Source organism: Mus caroli, chromosome 18 (genome assembly GCF_900094665.2).
Source record: "Mus caroli chromosome 18, CAROLI_EIJ_v1.1, whole genome shotgun sequence".
In the NCBI taxonomy this organism is placed as follows: Eukaryota; Metazoa; Chordata; class Mammalia; order Rodentia; family Muridae; genus Mus; species Mus caroli.
The window spans coordinates 1,082,345-1,100,349 of NC_034587.1; the positions used below are offsets into that span (position 1 = coordinate 1,082,345).

General features: G+C 39.8%; 1 protein-coding gene across 3 annotated transcripts in view; it reads left to right on the forward strand.

The window, feature by feature from the left end:
- Mtpap (mitochondrial poly(A) polymerase) overlaps positions 1-16,509 on the forward strand; it is an 18,919-nt gene extending 2,410 nt beyond the window's left edge. Inside the window, exons 3-9 of one of the 3 annotated variants that reach the window (XM_029471956.1) lie at positions 137-370; positions 2,284-2,512; positions 5,118-5,329; positions 5,899-6,125; positions 14,142-14,234; positions 14,330-14,403; positions 15,288-16,509. In XM_029471956.1, coding sequence (XP_029327816.1) covers positions 2,468-2,512; positions 5,118-5,329; positions 5,899-6,125; positions 14,142-14,234; positions 14,330-14,403; positions 15,288-15,650 — 1,014 coding nt within the window. In that variant the 5' untranslated portion in view covers positions 137-370; positions 2,284-2,467 and the 3' untranslated portion in view covers positions 15,651-16,509. The remainder of the gene's footprint in view (positions 1-136; positions 371-2,283; positions 2,513-5,117; positions 5,330-5,898; positions 6,126-14,141; positions 14,235-14,329; positions 14,404-15,287) is intronic. The other 2 variants (XM_021150534.2, XM_029471955.1) reach the window with 2 other exon arrangements.
- Positions 16,510-18,005: the final 1,496 nt, after the last annotated feature.

The following is an 18,005-nucleotide window of genomic DNA, read 5'->3' on the forward strand; positions in this document are numbered from 1 at the left end:
GGCATCATTTATAAAATTGAAAATGCAAAATTAATAACATGATAATTGTTTTGAGGATGCTATGTTAATGTGTTGAAAATGTCATTGTGAAGCATGATTTTCTTTTGTTTTTGTTTTTCTTATGCTTTTCATACAGGGTCTCTTTGCTGTTGTAGAATTTTGCCAAAAGGACAGTATAAACTCATTGCAGAATGGAACACATACTCCAACCCAGAGCACAGAGGCTGCAATTCCATTCAAGTCACGTTTCTTAAACTTAAGGCTGAAGAATCCATCTAGCCAAGTATCTGCACAGCCATTTGTGCGGACAACCAACCAGTCACCTCCTTCAAGCAAAAAGCTCTTTGAATTACTGAGTTATGCAGAAAGCGTGAGTTTACATGTGTATGTCAGATTTTTAAATGTATGTTTGTGCATTATAAAAGTTCTGGTACTCTGCTTCGTAACTGTTCAGTAGGTACAGGGTGTTATAAGATGAGAAGAGTTAGAAGTGCATGCATAGCAGTTTCTGCTAAGAATTGATAGATGCAGTCCCTTGGGTAGATGCTGCGATTAGTATGTGAGATTATCTTGATAATTGGTATATGATCTCAAAATTACTGTATGGTTTTCCTCCTAATTTCTTTTAGAGTAGTGAATTGTCATAAGGGTCCTGGTGGCAAAACATTCTTGTACTCATAGAATCTATCTGTTTCATCAAGGTGTACTTTTTAAATGTGTATTTGCTTGACTCATTTTTTAACAACTCAAAGTTTTATTAGTGAATGGAACTGGTTGAAGAAATTCTTTCTGCTTGGGGACTGGAGAGATTGCTAAATGGTCCTGAGCACTTTTGTCAGATGCTGGACAAGCACTGTGACTAACTCCCGGGCATCCGATCCCTCTTCTGGGGCAGTTTACTCTCATGTCTATACACCCAGACATGTAATTAAAAGAAACCTACACTACAGAAGTAGCTGAATGAAAAAATTAGTCTCCCTTCTCCAGTTAGAGACTCCCCATGCCGTGATGCCGAAGTTTGGGGTCCTTTTGAACAATGTAGACCTTTTTTCTCTTCTTAATGCAATAATTAAGTGTCTATAATGTATTATAATGTATTTCTAGTTTTGAATCTTTATCCTAGTATTTTTTTTTAATCCTGATTGATCAAACTTTTAGGTAGGTTAGTGATCTTTACAAAGAATCAGCTTATTTATCTAAATACTGTTTTGGGTTTGATTTTCTGAGTTCTAATATTTTGCTTCTAGTCTACATATTTCCTTCACTGCCATTGACTTATTTTTTAGTATCAGTCTTCTAAGGAGTCAGTGGGGCCTTTACTGCTTGAATTCTGTGTTTCTTACCCTTTGACACTGGGGTGCCCGCTCTGATCTTTATGCTTGTTCTGACCTCTTGTCAGATGCTTGCTTCCTTTCTTTTTGCTAAAACAATACTTCCTACTTACTGCTTATAATGAAAACTTGTTTTAATTCTAAGTTTTTTGTTTGGTTGTTTTTGTTTTTGTTTGTTTTGATTTTTTTTTTTTTTTTTTTTTTTTTTTTTTTTGAGACAGGGTTTCTCTGTGTAGCCCTGGCTGTTCTGGAACTCACTCTGTAGACCAGGCTGGCCTCAAACTCAAAAATTCGCCTGCCTCTGCCTCCCAAGTGCTGAGATTAAAGGCGTGTGCCACCACACCCGGCCTAAGTTTTATTTCGCTAGCACTTTTAGTAGTAGTGTTAAGAATCAGCTTTTGCCAGTTGATGGTGGTACTTGCCTTTATTCTCAGTACTTGGGAGGCAAAGGCAGGGGATCTCTGAGCTTGACACCACCAGCCTGGTCTACAGAGATGGCTCAGTGGAAAAACTGCTTGCTGTGTAAATGTGAAGACCCATGTTTGGATCCCCAGCATCTACATGAAAACAGAGCCGTCATGGCATGAGCCTATAATCCCTACACTGGGATGGCAGTACAGAAACAGGTAGATCTCCATAGCTCCCTGTCCAGCAAATCTAACTTAAACAGTGATCTCTGGTTTCAAAAAGATACCCCATCTCAAAAAGTAAGGTAGACAGCAGCTGTGGAAGAAACTCAGTGTTAATCTTTGATCTCCATAAATACTCTTGTGTATACTAGTATATCACAGGAGCACATGTGGGTGTGTGTGTGTGTACACATGCAAATACATTTTAAATCTACTTTTAAGACTGAGAAAAAAAATTCTTTAAGGTAAATCTTGTTAGAATGAAAATTACCTTATTTTACAGAACCTAAACATGTGTGTATTCTGTCCCTGTCTTTGGCCAGCTAGATAGAGGAGCAGCTGAACACTCTGCTGCAGGCCTTCCAGCTCACAGAGGAGAATGTCAGGCTCCGACATCTCACCTGCTCTCTGATTGAGGACATTGCTGCTGCATATTTTCCCAGCTGTGTCATCCGGCCCTTTGGCTCCTCAGTGAACACATTTGGCAAATTAGGATGTGATTTGGACATGTTTTTAGATCTAGATGAAACTGGAAAACTTGATGTTCACAAGGTAATAAATATCTCTTTGCCCCACTATAAAAAGATAGAAGTCTTTGGACCTAATATAGTTATAGCTGTTGATTTTTAATTTTAGTGAACATGATTAAAGAATGCAATTTATCTGCTAGTGATTATTTGGAGTTGTAATGTCTTTCTCTGTGTTGGTCTGGTGTGGGGTCACTTACTGTGCTGCTTCTACATGTGCACAAAAGTTGGCTTCCTCGGGGTTTGGGGCACTGACGTTCATGTCCACACGCATAGGTGTGTTTCAGATATCAGTAGGTTTACATTTTCCCTGCAGTCTTCTTTTGTTTGAATTACCTCATGGCTTGAACCATTCTGTTTTCTACTTTTCCTAGGTGACACTTGGTGTTCCAGCTCTCAGCTGTCTGGCAGTTATCTTAGAGTGCGGTCTGGGTTTCTTGCAGTCTTAGAATTACTTTTTCTGTTCTAGAATAGTTCTTGTTAGCACAGCCTTGAAAAGATTTGTCTCTTAGAGTTAAGGCCTACTTCTGCCTCAGCCTTCTTGTAGCTGTCCTTTCTTTTTCCCCCACCCTGCTCAAAATTAATCACCCCACTATCTTTTTTGAACCTTTTGGATGCTTGTATCTTTTGAGTCTTCCTGTCCTATCTATGAGTGACTGATCTGCCAGTTCCCCCTGTGTCCTAAGCTAAGCAGGGCAAGTGTGTGTCTGTGCCTGTGGTGTCCTAAGCTGAGCAGGACAGGCATGTGCCTGTGGTGTCCTAAGCTGAGCAGGGCAGGCATGTGTCTGTGGTGTCCTAAGCTGAGCAGGGCAGGCATGTGTCTGTGGTGTCCTAAGCTGAGCAGGGCAGGCATGTTGTCTGTGCTTTACCTCTATTACAGCTCTAGCCTTGAAGCCAGCAAACATGTGTGTGTTCACATCACTGAAATTAGCAAGGGGTACAATGACATCAGAGCTAAACAAGTCAATTTCAGTAAGGTTAACATGTGTTGGAAATTGGTTTTCTCCAGTTTTGCTGTTTTGACAGGAAGTCTTAAGTATTCCAGGATTTAGGCAATAGAAGTAAAAATTAGTAACTATGTCCCGAGTAATGTTTCCTGTTGGGCTGTGTGCTATTTTTTTTTCTCATTAGAATTTCATCGACATGTAGTGCTATAGGAACAGCAAATATGAGAACCACTCATGGAGTTAGCTGTTTCTTCAGTTTTTCTGCCTATATATAATGCATGTGTACACATGGGGTGCATGCAAATGTGAGTGCTTGATAGAGGTCATGGTTCAACATGGGTGGTCATCCAGGCACATATATGTAATTATCTGTAGAGGCCAGGGTTCAACATGGGGTGTCTTCCCTATCTTTGAGACATCATCTCTATTGAATTCAGCATTCTGATTGGCTAGACAAGCTGTCCAGTAGCACTGGTTGTCTGCAGACACGTACCAGTGGAGCTGTTTCCTAGCCCTATTTTGTCAAAGTTTTGTTTATTTACTAGGCAAGCATCAGTGTATTCATCTGCGTCTTCCATAGTAACATTGTGTTATTTTGGTGCAGGGTTTATGATTAGCCTACATGTTCTCTTGCTTTTTATATCATTCATTCTAAGCTCAAGTATGCTTTGGTGGCAGTCACTTTCCCAGATCTCAGTGCCCCCTTACATATGACTATCTCTTGCTTAGACTGAATCCAGAGCAGCCTAATGTCAGCTTTCTGGTCATCCCTTTCTTTCCAGCAGCCAGGCTGACTCATTTGTCTCTGCCTGTGTCCTTCCTACCAATGAAAATGCTGACAAGACCATAGAGAGCTGAAGTGTGGCCCTTTATGGCTTGTTCTGATCCTAAGAATGATCTAGGAAGCCTGCTTACATACAAAGCATACCCACATGGGTGCAGCACCATACACACATTCACAGAGCAGCTTCACTCACTGTCCTTGAACTGGCCATCCTTCCCAGCTCCAGTTCTCCGCCTTGAAGTCCACTGCTCAGAACCTCAGAACTGGATTGTTTTTGTTTTTGTTTTTGTTTGTTTGTTTTGTGGCATCACCTGCACCTCTTCCATGTATTTTGTATCCTTTGCTTATGAGAGAACAAGTCTCACTCACTCCTCTACTGTCTGCTCTTCAGGTTAGTGACTTTTTTAAAAACCATCTTGGGATGAGTTAATTTCAAATATATTTATTACTAGTTGTCTTAAATGGATGATCTTTTTCTTTGTTTACTTTTCTGTTGACCTCTATGCCTCTGTGTCTTGTTTTTTTCTTGTTGATCTGCCATTCTTCTGCCTGTATCCTCCCCACCATTGTGTGTTAACAGGTCTGTTGGGGTGTTTGCTGGCTATGTGTGTAATAAGTGAGTCTGTGGGTATTAGTTTTTTATGTACGTACTCTACTGCAGTACATATGTTAATCTTAAGTCAGTGGTTTTGTAGGTTAGTGCTTGTATTTCACAAAACTCAAAGGCTACCAAATATCTTTAAGTCTATTTTTGGTATGATTGCATGTGTCTCAGTACTGCTTTGGTTTGGCCAGAAGTTATTTATACTCTTAATTTCTAAATCATTCTTTCTTTAAAGTTTAAAAAAAAATTCTCTTCTCAAAAATCTCCTCATAATTATCAGTGTTTTCATATTCAGAATACAGGGAATTTTTTAATGGAATTTAAAGTGAAAAACGTTCCTTCAGAAAGAATTGCAACCCAGAAGATCCTATCTGTAATAGGAGAGTGCCTTGACAATTTTGGCCCTGGCTGTGTGGGTGTTCAGAAGATACTCAATGCTCGATGTCCACTGGTGAGATTTTCCCATCAGGCCTCTGGATTCCAGTGTGATCTGACTGCTAACAATAGGTATGACCTGGTAAACGAACTCACTTAGCTGTGACTGTGTTCTTAGCTCAATTCTTGTTTACAAACAGTAGCTCAGAGCTCTTTTACACATACTTCAATACTGAATGGTTTCTTTGGTTTAATATGAACTCACTAAATGGGGTATAATGGCACATATCTATAATCCCCGTCCTGGAGAGTGTGAGTCAGGGGGATTGTGGTTTCACTGTTTTTAAGAATGTTGCATTGGCAGTGAATGTGTTTGATATTCAAGCATTTACATTGAATTGAATATTGGGAATGCATAGCTGGTTTGGCTTTTAGACAGGGTTTGATGTAACTCAGGATGGACTCCAGCTTACTTTATAGGTAGAGCTGTTGTTCAGCTCCTTGTCCCCATACCCCTACCTCCCATGTAGCCTGATTTGCAGGTGTTTGCCACCATGCCTGCCAGCATAATGCTTTGGATTAATCAAATGTAGGCAGAAGCAGTGAGATGTTTAGATCTGTTCCCCAATGTGTCTTTTATTTGACCCTTGTGTCTTAACTTGGGGTCTGCAGTTCTTATTTTTAACTTTTCTGTTTTAAAGTATTGCTTTGAAAAGTTCCGAACTCCTTTATATATATGGCTCCCTGGATTCGAGAGTAAGAGCTTTGGTGTTCAGTGTGCGATGCTGGGCTCGGGCACATTCGTTAACAAGCAGTATTCCTGGTGCTTGGATTACAAACTTCTCCTTAACAGTGATGGTCATCTTTTTCCTCCAGAGAAGATCACCTCCCATTCTTCCAACTCTAGATTCCCTAAAGTCCATAGCAGGTAAGACTAGAAGTGACTTTCTCTCTTTTTGACACTGGTTAGACATTTACCCTGTAGAGTCAAAGCACATATATTTGTAAGTCATGTCATTTATGTCTTTATTTTTAAATCTAAAGATACATGGATATAAATTTTAATTCTGATTCTAAATTGTAAGTGCTGTATGTGTATGTTTTCACCATCAGTCATAAAAACTGGTGCTGTCAAGCTAGGCCTTATTTGTGTCTATTGGCAACTTGTTTATCATAGCCTTCCAGGAGCTGGAGCATCTCACTTAGTTGACCTAGTCTGAGATGAAGTTGAAAACCAACTTAGGTCCAGCTCTGGATCTGATCACAGTTCCCAGACTTTCCAGCGTCTGCTCTCCAGACTGCACTGTGCTGTCTGAAACAGCTTCCTGATTTTGTAAAGATTCTCAGCGGACTTAGATTTGAGTTTAAAATTAGTCCTGGATATATAGTGTTTTAAATTCAGTGTGCTCTTTATGTTATGAATAAATTGAAATTTTAATAGCTTGCTAGAAGAGATGGAAAAATATTCTAATCTGTAAAAGGAAGATAATTTAGGGGGACATATGTCCCATTGTGCATGTTGCTCTAAGGTAATTCTTAAGTGTTTGTGGATGATCTTCTCTGTTTAAAATAACCCTGAAAGGAATTTTATTCCTATATAATGAGTTGTGAACTATGTGTTAGTGTTTAAAACCATCTGCTTTCTAAGCTACAATATCCTCTGCCAGTCTTCCCTATGTGTTCCCATGCCCACCTACACTATGATTGTTCTCATAAGATTTTTTTTTTTAATCTGCTCCTTTAGTCATAATTAAATGTTTGCCTGGAATGTGCTTTCTCTTCTCTCAGACTAAATTATCTCTCTCTGCTACCTTCCCTTAATTCAAATCAGAAGTTCCTGGAAATGCAACAGATATTAGTATAGTTCACAACTGAGCTAAGAAAAAGCTGAGTTGGTTGGTTGCCAGAGAGTTAGCAGGGTGGAGTGGGACTTGGTCTCAGGTCCTAAGCCTGAAACAGAAGGCAGCAGCCTTGCCTGTGGCCCCTCCTCCCTGGCATCCTTCATTCACAAAGTATTTAGTGACTGCATGTGTCAGATAGACAGTTTCCAATAGCTAACAAACTAGAAAGGTAAGACATAAGCAAAATGAAGGAAGATTCTCATCAATGAACAACTTGTAAACATTCCTTCTTATTCTGCTCCTGCTGGGTACACGGATGTTTTAAAACTGAGAAGTCATCTTGTCATGGAGCTCTTGGGATCTGGAAACTGGAAAACCAACAATAACAACACCAAAATGATGGAGTATATCATTGCTCTGTTTCAGTCTCAAAGTCCTCAGCCCCAGTCAGGCCTCCTCTGGCCTGCTGTGACCCCCTTCTCCCAGCATAGAGGACTCCCCTGGCATCATTCCCACAGTTTTCTTCCCTGCCCTTCAGCTCTTGAGTACTAATGGAGGTTTTTCATAAGCAGGTATCTGATGGTCTCATTCTCTTCCTTGGAGTTCTTCAACATCTTCCTGGTATCTGCCAGTAATTTTAATACAAGAGTATGGTTTATAAACAAACTAATATATGTGTGTTGAGAGATGGGACTCTAGCTCAGTAGTCCAGCACTTGAGAAGCAAATACAAGGCTCGAAGTTCATCTCCCCCACAACCTCCTTCCCCCAAAGTATGCTGTTTTCATTCTAAATCATTTAAAAATACCACAAGGGGTTATTTTAGGAATTCCTTAGTTTTCCACTTAAAGATATCCAACCATTGATTTGCAAACTGATTAGTAGTTCTCTATAACACATTGTAGGTATGGTTGTCAGTCAATTCAAAGTAGAATTTACTTTTTGGTTACTTTTTTTTTTTTTTTTGATTTTTTGAGACAGGGTTTCTCTGTGTAGCCCTGGCTGTCCTGGCACTCACTTTGCAGACCAGGCTGGCCTCGAACTCAGAAATCCGCCTGCCTCTGCCTCCGCCTCCCGAGTGCTGGGATTAAAGGCGTGCGCCACCACGCCCGGCTTTTGGTTACTTTTTAATTTTCGATTTTAAAATTGCCATGAAAGAACATTTCTTAAATGAATATCTGTTAAGTATGTGGTAGAAATCACTTTGAGGCGAACTTATCAAAATGTCTTTTTCCTGTTCACGTGTTTAAAGTTATTGCATTAGTACATGTTGATTTATATAAGGCTAGTATTAATGTTGATTAAAAAGTCCGTGGCTAAGAGAAAAAAAAACAATGTTAAACTCAAAGAATGTAAGACATTTTGGAAACTGTCATTAACTAGCTGAATGTCTTTCATATTTGATTTCTTCTGGGCCTCTTATTTAGAACACTGGATAGTCTTACCAGTATGTTCTCTTTAAAATAATTTTGTTTTCTTGCTTGTTTGTTTAATTCCTGCAGTACCCTTCAGAGCCTCTAGAACTTTGCAAACCACTGTTCAGTACCTAGGATAAGGTGAAAGCCGACATTCTCAGCATTGCCTATTTCTCTTTCTCCTGGGGCCTCTTCTCTTGCTCGTCTCGGGTAGTCGTGCTCTCTCTGTACCTGCTCATTCACCTCTCCCCACCCTTGCCTGCTGTGCTCTCTGTCATACCACGGTCTATGGAGAACTGCCACAAGATGAGTCAGGACAGCAAAAAGACAGACTCTGTACTGAGTGGCTCTCATTTGCCAGGCTTGCCTGGCCTTGCTTCCTGCCCTGCAGGAAGTGGTACTGTGTGTGCCTCCATGGGCTGGATGCATGTCTACTTCAGGAGTACAATGTTGTAAGCATATAATGTACTGCAGGAATTGCAGCTGTGTTATCTGGGGGTACTACCCTGCCAGCTCTTAATGGGATAGCTTGATTTTTACCTGTTTATTTCTTATGTAAAAGACATCATTACAGATCTGACATTTTCAGCGTTATCTTTGGGAGCAGCCACATTCGTAATAGTTTGTTTGTGAATTGCTCATTCCATTGAGAAGAGCAGCATAGGTAAGATGAAGAGAAATATGTAGTCAGGAAATTGAGAAAATACAAACATAACCCTAGAGGTTCTGTTGTGTGATTTGGAGAAATGAGGTGGTAGTTGAAGGAGGTCATTAACGAAAGGATAAATGTAAAAGATATTGGGGAGTAAGCAATATGAGAGGTATGTGTTTGTACATATAGCCAGTTAGAATAGTATTTTCACCTTTTCTCATTTGAGGCTGTCACATACTAGTTTGAGTGAACTAAAAGTGGGAAAATAGAAACAATAATAAGAGTTATTCATCATTCTCTTATTTTATTATATAATGTTGCAAGCCTTCACTCTGTCCATATCACCTTAGAACATGTTAAGACACCTTCTGTAGACCTGTGGGGTTTTCTGTGGGAAGGGGATATACACCTCCATTCCTCTAGCAAAGTCATGATGCATTCCACTGATCCCTGCTACCTTTATTTCTCCAAAGGAAAAACGTACAGTCTCATCTTCTTTAATAGAGAAAGTAAATGTGCCATTTCTAGTTCTCATATTGATGCCTTCCCTTCAGTCTCAGAGGAAATGCGCTCTCTGGTATTTTGGGGGCTATTCCATGTTCCTGTCTTATTTGTGACAACAGTTGTTCCATAGCATAGTCGTGAATCAGCTGTGTACCAAAATGTAGAACTGCCTAAAAACCACATTCTGAATGCCTCCCAGAGTATTGTCTGCATCAGGGACTCAGGCCCATCTCTACAAACATTGGACCTGCTGACTCCACTTTCTGAAAATCCCACTGATCCATAGCATTTGATTCTTCTGGGCTTTGCCCTTTAATTTCAATGAGTCTGAATAAATCAGTTTTTTCTTTTCTAGATTATACTTTTGAAATTCTGTAAACTTTGCCTAACTCCAGGTGATTAACGTGTTCTTAAAGTTTCTTTGGTAACTTTTATGTTTTACACTTTGTCCTGTTATCCATTTCAAGTTAGTTCTTTTTGGCATGTGAATAACCAGTTATTCTTTGCACTGTTTGCTTTTAAAACAAGGTACACTTTCTCCATCGAGTTATTTTTGTACCCTCACCAAAAATTAATGACAATAATTTGCCCATATTTGTGTGTACCTATTTCTGTACTGACATGTCTTCAGATGCTGTCTGTCTCCCCTTTGAGCAGTATTGCAGTACTTGGATTGCAGTAGCACTGTAATGCTTACTGTGGGTGGCATAATATGACTGCTGCAGGTTCATTCTGTTCAAGCCTGCCTATGCCTGTCTACAAAGAGTTATGCTAGGTACTCAGAAGATTTGATGACTTACTAGGTCTAGTCCAGTTATTTGTGCTTTTAATTAATTTAGTTGACAGTTTCATACATATGTAATATATTCTGGTCACATGTTTTCTTCCCTACTCCTCCACTACTAGTCTCCCTTTTTCCCCACCAGATTTTCACCCTACTTTCATTTTAGTAGTCAAAGGTAACTGTGTCTATCCTATCGGACAGTGTCCATGTTTGGGTGATACTTAAAGAAGGAAAAGAACAGGAAGAGAAGAGAGGAAAAGAATAGAAAACCAAACGGTTTATCAGGCTTCAATGCTAAGATGTGGAAAAAGCAAAGATGGTCTTACCTTAAATCAAATTGCCTTTGAGTTTCAGTATTTTCTATGAAATCTTTTTAGTGAAAAGGAACACTGTGCTGACTAGTCTTGTGTCAACTTAACACACAAACTAGAGTTATCTGAAAGGAGGGGTGCCTTAATTGAGAAAATACCTTCATAAGATCTATATTAAGGCATTTTCTTAAGTAGTGATTAATGAGGGAAAGCCCAGCTTATTGTTGGTAGTTCTATCTCTGGGCTGGTGGTCCTGTGTTCTATACATAAAAGCAGGCTGAACAAGCCAGTAAGCAGCACCCCTTCATGACTTTTGCATCACATCTTGCCTCCAAGATCTTCTGTCCTGACTTCCTTTGGTAATGAACAGCAGTATGGAAGTATAAGCTGGGTTTTGGTCATGGTGTTTCATCTCAGCAATAGAAACCCTAAGATATAAATACGTCAGTAGAGAAAGTCTCTGGGTTTTTAATTGAGTGTGTTTATAGAAATATTTTTAATGTGACTCTTATTTTTCTTTGTTAGTAATTTTTAAAATTGGAAACAGATTTTTTTATACTATATATTTTGATTATGGTTTTCCCTCCCCAACTCCTCCCAGATGCTCTCCACTTCCACACTAGCCCTTGTCCACAGCTTTTTTTTGTCTCAGAATACAAACAGGCAGCTTAAAAAATAAGATAAAGTAGAAGCATACATACAAATAGAAAAAGCAGCTGAAGAAAAAGCACAAGTAACACACACAAATGCCGAGACACACATTTGCACATGCAGAAAACACATAAAAACAAAATTGGAAAGCATAATATATAAGCAAAAGATCTGTAAGAAGAAAAAATTTCCAGACATTGTGAGACAAAAAACCTCCATAGATAACACTGAGTTTGTTTTATGTTAACCATCTACTACCAGGCTACTAGGTTTGTGTACTCAGTGAGACTGATTGGTCATCAATTGGAGATAGCTTCTGGTAGACTAGGAGTGGGGACTTGTGTCTCATTTCCCTCAGCCCTGGGTCCCCACCTAGCTTAGTTAGACCTGTGCAGGCCCTGTGCATGCTGCTATGGTCTCTGTGAGTTCTTATGTGATTCAGTCCTGCTGTGTCTGTCTATAAGGCTTTGTCTCCTTGCTGTCCTCCTTCTCTCTGTCTCTTAAGATGTTTCTGCCTCCTCTTTGGAGGAGTTCCCTGAGCCCTGAGGGGAGGAATTTGATGAAGCTATGTAGATGATGTCTTCAGGAATAGGCCTTATTATCAGTTTGTAGAGAGCAACCAATAGCCTTGGCAGTAGCCTGGGTTGTTTAGGGGTTTCCATGGGGCCCCTTTGTTAGTAATGTTATAAATCAGAGACACATTCCTGGGGGTCGGGGCACAGCTGCTAAAAGACAGTGAATTGCCATGGGCTGGCCTCAGTTGGTCCCTCAACCCTGCAGGAGAAATCAGGGTCCCGGTACTCAAGCGGGCAAAGAGTTGGAGAATGACAGACATGAACATCAGAGAGTGCTAGATCTGAACGTAATTTCTCAACGTGAGCATCAGACTTATAATATAGAAGAAAAAAGGAAGTTAGGCGAATACATCAGTCAAGGTACATCGATATGCAAAATGACTCTTTACACAAAACAGAGAAGTGTATACATAAAGGCTGACAGGAACCAGGCAGTATTTACAACTGAGATAAGATCAGCCCTATCTAAAGTCAGTTATTCACAGGAGCCAGATGAAAGGGCTAATATGCCCAGGTGCAATTCTAGTCTATTGTTTAACCCACCACCGGGGGTCTCTTAGTAAATACTTAATTATGCTATTCCTCTATGCCTAGTGAAAATCATCCACCAGGGGAGTTCCATGCTACTAACCCTTTCATGGGTGGTAATGTGTTGACTTTGTGTTGTTATAGCTTTGGGCATGTGGTAAGGTTGCACACAGTAGTGGAGGATGCACGGGAATTTTATAGGATATAGACATGTGCCTGGTCCTGCAGGATGTAAGCAACAGGGGTCTCAGGGAAGGGAGCAACAACAACAAATTTGGGATCAGGAGACTGGAAGGAAGGAGACAAGACAAAAAATTCTGTTCAAGTCTCAGTTTACTCTAGGGAAACAAAGGGTTTAAAAAGCTACAAACCACAAAGGTGTTTGCCCAGGTGCACGGGCTAAACCAATATTATTACTTGGTTACATAATAATGTAAGTGGAATGTCCCATTGTAAAAAGTCCAGAAAGGAATGTCCTCATTATAAAAGGTCCAGAAAGCTTCCTATCATAAAATGTCCCAGGTCCATTGCGGGAACGAAGGCAAGATAGAAGAAGAAATCAAAGAGTGTTAGTTAATAGATGACGGCCCAGGGACAAGATGGAGGCTGAGATGCCAGGGGCATTTGGGCCCCAACAGACATGAGCAGAAGAGGAAGAGGTGGGTCCCTCTGTTTCTTCCCTTCAAGGGCATGTATGTCCTCAATATGTGTTTACCACCTCCCAAGATCACCAAGCTGAGAATAAGTCTCTAACACATGGGCCTTTGGGGGACACTCCAGATTCAAATGGGAACAGTAGAACACATAACATTGCAAGGGAAATAATGTCGATTTTATTTTGTTAAAAAAAAAATGTAAAAATAACATAAAAGAGAGAGAGGATTGAAGGAACCTTATCTCTTTCTAGTTTTCCCCTGGGAATTATAGACATCCACAGTCATTCAGATTATAAAGTGTCTGCTACAGAATAGATATGGTTGTAGGTCAAACTAGGAGAGGGATAATCACAGGAGAGTGGTCTTTTTATTCCTAGACTGGGGCAGTCTGGTGAGAGACATCATGCCTATAATCAAAATGCAGTCAGGTAAGTTTCAGTAGAGGATGGCTTATATTAGGAAATAGTCAAACAGGAGGCAGCTGCTGATCAGCCTTGTGAGATTGGAGTTGTTTTTGAGAAACATCATGTAGGGTACCTGGTAGATTTCATGGTACTTGTGGACTTAGCAAAAATAAGGAAAATTACTCCATCTTAAGATAAATAATATTAGGAAAGTGAATGCCTGGTTTAATATATTCTTACTTAGTTTGTTTCCCGAATTACGAAATTCTAATCACTCTGGATTTCCTCATTTGATAAATTAACAGTTTTAAATCCTTTTAGAACCACTAGTTTTAATCATTGAAAACTGCCTGTTTTCATTTATAACTAGAAAACTCATTACTTCAAAAGATGAGTTAAAATCTTTGAGTTGCTAGACTCTAACTTTAGTACAGTGAAAGAACTGTAGCATTGTGTCCACTGTTGTGTAATCATTTCAAATCCTTTGTAAGTGGAGTTGTAAAACCTATGAACTAAATACATATAACACAACGAATGATAGTACGTTGGAATTTAACTGGTATATTCATAGTTCTGAAGGAGGAAATACTTTACAGGATGAAAATCTCTCTCTGTGTATTTAAGATGCTGAAGATAGATGTATTCTAGAGGGGAACAACTGTACATTCATCCAGGATGTGAATAAAATTCAACCTTCTGGAAACACAGAAACATTAGGTAAGTCTTTCTCCTTTTTTTTCTTGTTCCTTTTTTAGGTTCTGACAGATTTTCTTCTAATTTTCTTTATCTTTTTTTTTTTTTTTTTTTTGCAGAATTACTAATAAAGGAATTTTTTGAGTATTTTGGCAATTTCGCTTTCAATAAAAATTCCATAAACATTCGACAGGTAAAGACTGTGTCATTTGTTATCAACTGGTTGCTGCTGTACTAGTGTTCTCATTTGATTCATTTTTAAAGCATTTTAATGAACGCTTAGATCTTAGTAACAGCCATGAGGTAGAACTGAGATGGGCTGTGGCACTTGACTGAGCTCAGCATCCATGGAGCTGCAAGAATAGAGGCAACTCTGGCATCTGGTGTTGTCACCGTACATGGTCTATTCTTAATGCTAAGACTGTATCCTTTAAGATGTGGGATAGCAACGCTGCAGTTTACATAGACTTGTTTAAAGAAACGCAGGATGTGCCCAGTGGAAGAACTTGTCTTATTTTTGAGACAAGTTTTGTCATGTACACCCAGATTGGCCTTGGACTTGGGGTACTTTTGCTTCCACAACCCAGTGCTGGGATTGCAGGCATGTGCTACTACCCTGATTCCAAGTCTCAAGGACAGATAGATCTGACTGCTTCCCTCAGGTTCAGCAGTTGAGGCTTAATTTAGTACATGCCACTTAACAAAGATTGACTTCATTTATATTCTCTCTCACTCTCCCTCCCTCCCTCTTCCATCTCTTGATTCAGACCCTTTTCTTTTTAAGTAGAAGTTGTGTTATATAAAGAGGGTTTTTTTATCATGACTTAGTCCAGATACCTGTCATCTCAGCATTGACATCATCATTCATAGATCATTAATCTAAGTAATTGTCTTCAGAGAATACTTGTAAACTATGTGGGATAAGGAACAGCCTGATCATATCTGCACTGATATAAATGCATATGTACCTAAAACGATTGGGAAATTAAGTTCTTTACTCTGTGACTTATGTTGGCCTTGTGTGTTCCTGGCAGCTAAGTCCTTACATATGTGTGTCTTCTCTGTTGTGGTCTGTAGGGAAGGGAACAAAACAAGCCTGATTCCTCTCCTCTATACATCCAGAATCCTTTTGAAACATCTCTCAACATAAGCAAAAATGTGAGTCAGAACCAGCTACAAAAATTTGTGGAATTGGCAAGAGACAGTGCCTGGATTTTGGAACAGGAAGATAAGAATCAGCCTTTTTCTTCGAGTAGGCAACCCTGGGGACTGGCTGCCCTCCTGCTGCCACCTGGGTCAGGCCACACTTCTCTCTCCCGGCAGAAGAAGAAAAAGCCGATGAGTGAAAAAGTCAAAGGCTTGTTAGCATCCATAAAAAGTAACAGCCCTGACAGGTCCACAGATACCAGTGGAAAGAGAACAATTAGTACACAGGCATGATGGCAACCTTGTGAACTTCTGGGAAGAACTGCCACTGAATGTTCATAGGCCTTAACATTTATATATCTGATGTCATCATGCTTTTACTTGATCTGAAGTTCTGGATATTTTCCTTCTGATCAGATGGAGTTTATTAAAATATCAGTGGCAAAAAATTTGCAAAAGGCATATTTGAACTCTGCAAAGTGAATCGTAAAAAGGAATTTTATCAGCAACCTGGTTGATACTTTTGTTACTCTCTAGTTGAAAATCATTTCAAAACCCTTTCAGTTATCTTCATATATAGGTGATGAATGCAATAAAGCTCAAAATTTGATAGTACTCTTTAGTATCTATTTTCTATTTTTCAATCAAAGTTCTCTTATTAGATGTTTTGTCTTTCAATTAGTATATAAAGCATTGTGCTTGTATCCCATCAGGCTTTTTATGCTTTGTCTTTGTTGATTTTGATTTTCCTGCCCTTTCCATACCCTCTCTCACTTTTCTTCCCCACTAGCCCTCAGTTGGATTCTGCTTCATGTATGAGTGACTGTTCTGCTGCTTCTTCCCTTCCCCCAAAAGGTCCCCAGAGTTTCATACATGCTTCACACATAATATCAAAAGGGAACCCAACTTTCACACAGGAGAGGAAATGTACAGCTCTATCCTCCCGGATCTGAGGTACTTCAAGTAAAGTTCCCCGTTCCCAGTTAGACAGGTTGGGTTTGATTTCCCAAACTGTGTCTCTGATACATAAAAGTGCAGACACTTAAGTCAATGTATTCTGTGTTCCGATCAGATATGTAGAATTGTGGATATATTGTACTTTCAAGTCAAATTTTATTTTTGTTTTCAAGAATAAAACCCTGTTTCTACTGAATTGTGATAACAGTATTTCTAATATTTCTTCACTTCTGCTTTTGAGATCTCTCTGTGTAAGAAACGGTACATACACGGAGAAATATATTTTACATTGTATTCTGTAGCTTTCCTTGTGAGATAGAGATGGTGCAGTTTAGAAATGTATAATGGTTAGCTGAGGTACAAGGAAGGTGTTGGCCAAAATCTGTCACACAGTCAGTGTTTAATGACAAACCTTGGAGCAGGGACAAGCACTATATTCACTCCTATTCTCTAAGATCTGTGCATATGCAGCATGCAGTTATCCATGAATATGCTTTGTGCTGTGCCATTTTACACTCCTGAGGTCCATGTTAGTCCCTGGAGTCTTAGCACTTAGAGGGATGCTCAGCTTATTCTCAGCAATGCTCCTGCTCTTGCTTTTGACTGGGGACATTGGAGGCAGAACACCAGGTCTTGTGTGTCCTGGGCAAGCACTTGTCACAAGATAAATCTTAGCCCCTACTACTCATTAGAGTTCATAGTCTAATATTTTTCCTGCTATTCAAAATTTACCCTTAGAGCTTATAGTGGTAAACTTAAAGTTTTTGGACAGAATTCTAATGAATTGGACTATTTCGGGAAAGTACGTTTTTGAAGGGAGTCGGTCCACAGAGCTGTGATCTCACATCTGAAGGCAGGCCAGTGGCAGTTTTCTCCTACAGGTATTCAGCAAAGGCTGCTTTCATTTGTTCTTGAAGCTCATTTAGTTGATAGGCTGTTTTGAACTCCTAGCCTAGGTTTGGCAGTAGACGAAGGCTGTGTTTGCATGTCTGAATAAGAAGAGCAGAGACATCTGTAGCAAAGCCACAGGAAGGTACAGTAGCTCCACTGTGAGTTCTCTGCTTCCCAGAGCTTGGCATCGGATGGGTGAGTAGCTGTTAGTGTTCAGTCTCTGCTAACTGATAAGAGATTACTCAAAATGTTATAGGTAGAATTTCTGTTTGACATGATTGGATCACTGGGGTCGATACATGGAGAGGGGATTATCCCAGGAAAGGAAAGGAGTCAGGAGTGAGTGTTAGAAACCAGGAGATCTACATTGCTGCTTAAGAGCTGAGCAAGGCTGTTGTGCTGCTTTGTTTGTTTTTTGCTTGTTTGTTTCCTTTTTTGTTTGTTTTGTTTTGTCCAATTTGATTAGAACCTAGACATATCTGGGAAGAGGGAATTTTCATTGAGAAAATGCTTCTATAAGATTGGCCTGTAAACAGGTCTGTGTGACATTTTCTTGATTAACTGCTAATGTGGAATTGCCCAGTCCTTTGGGCAGTGCCACGGTGGGCCAGTGGTCCTGGATGTATAAGAAAGCAAACTGAACAAGACACAAGCATGCCAGTAAGCAGCAGTCTCTTGACATCTGCTTCAGTCCTGCCTTCAGGTTCCTGCTCAAGTTCCTGCCCTGACTTCCCTCACCTGTTGTATAAGATGAAATAAACCTTTCCTCCCAATGTTGACTTTGGTTATGGTGTTTAGTAG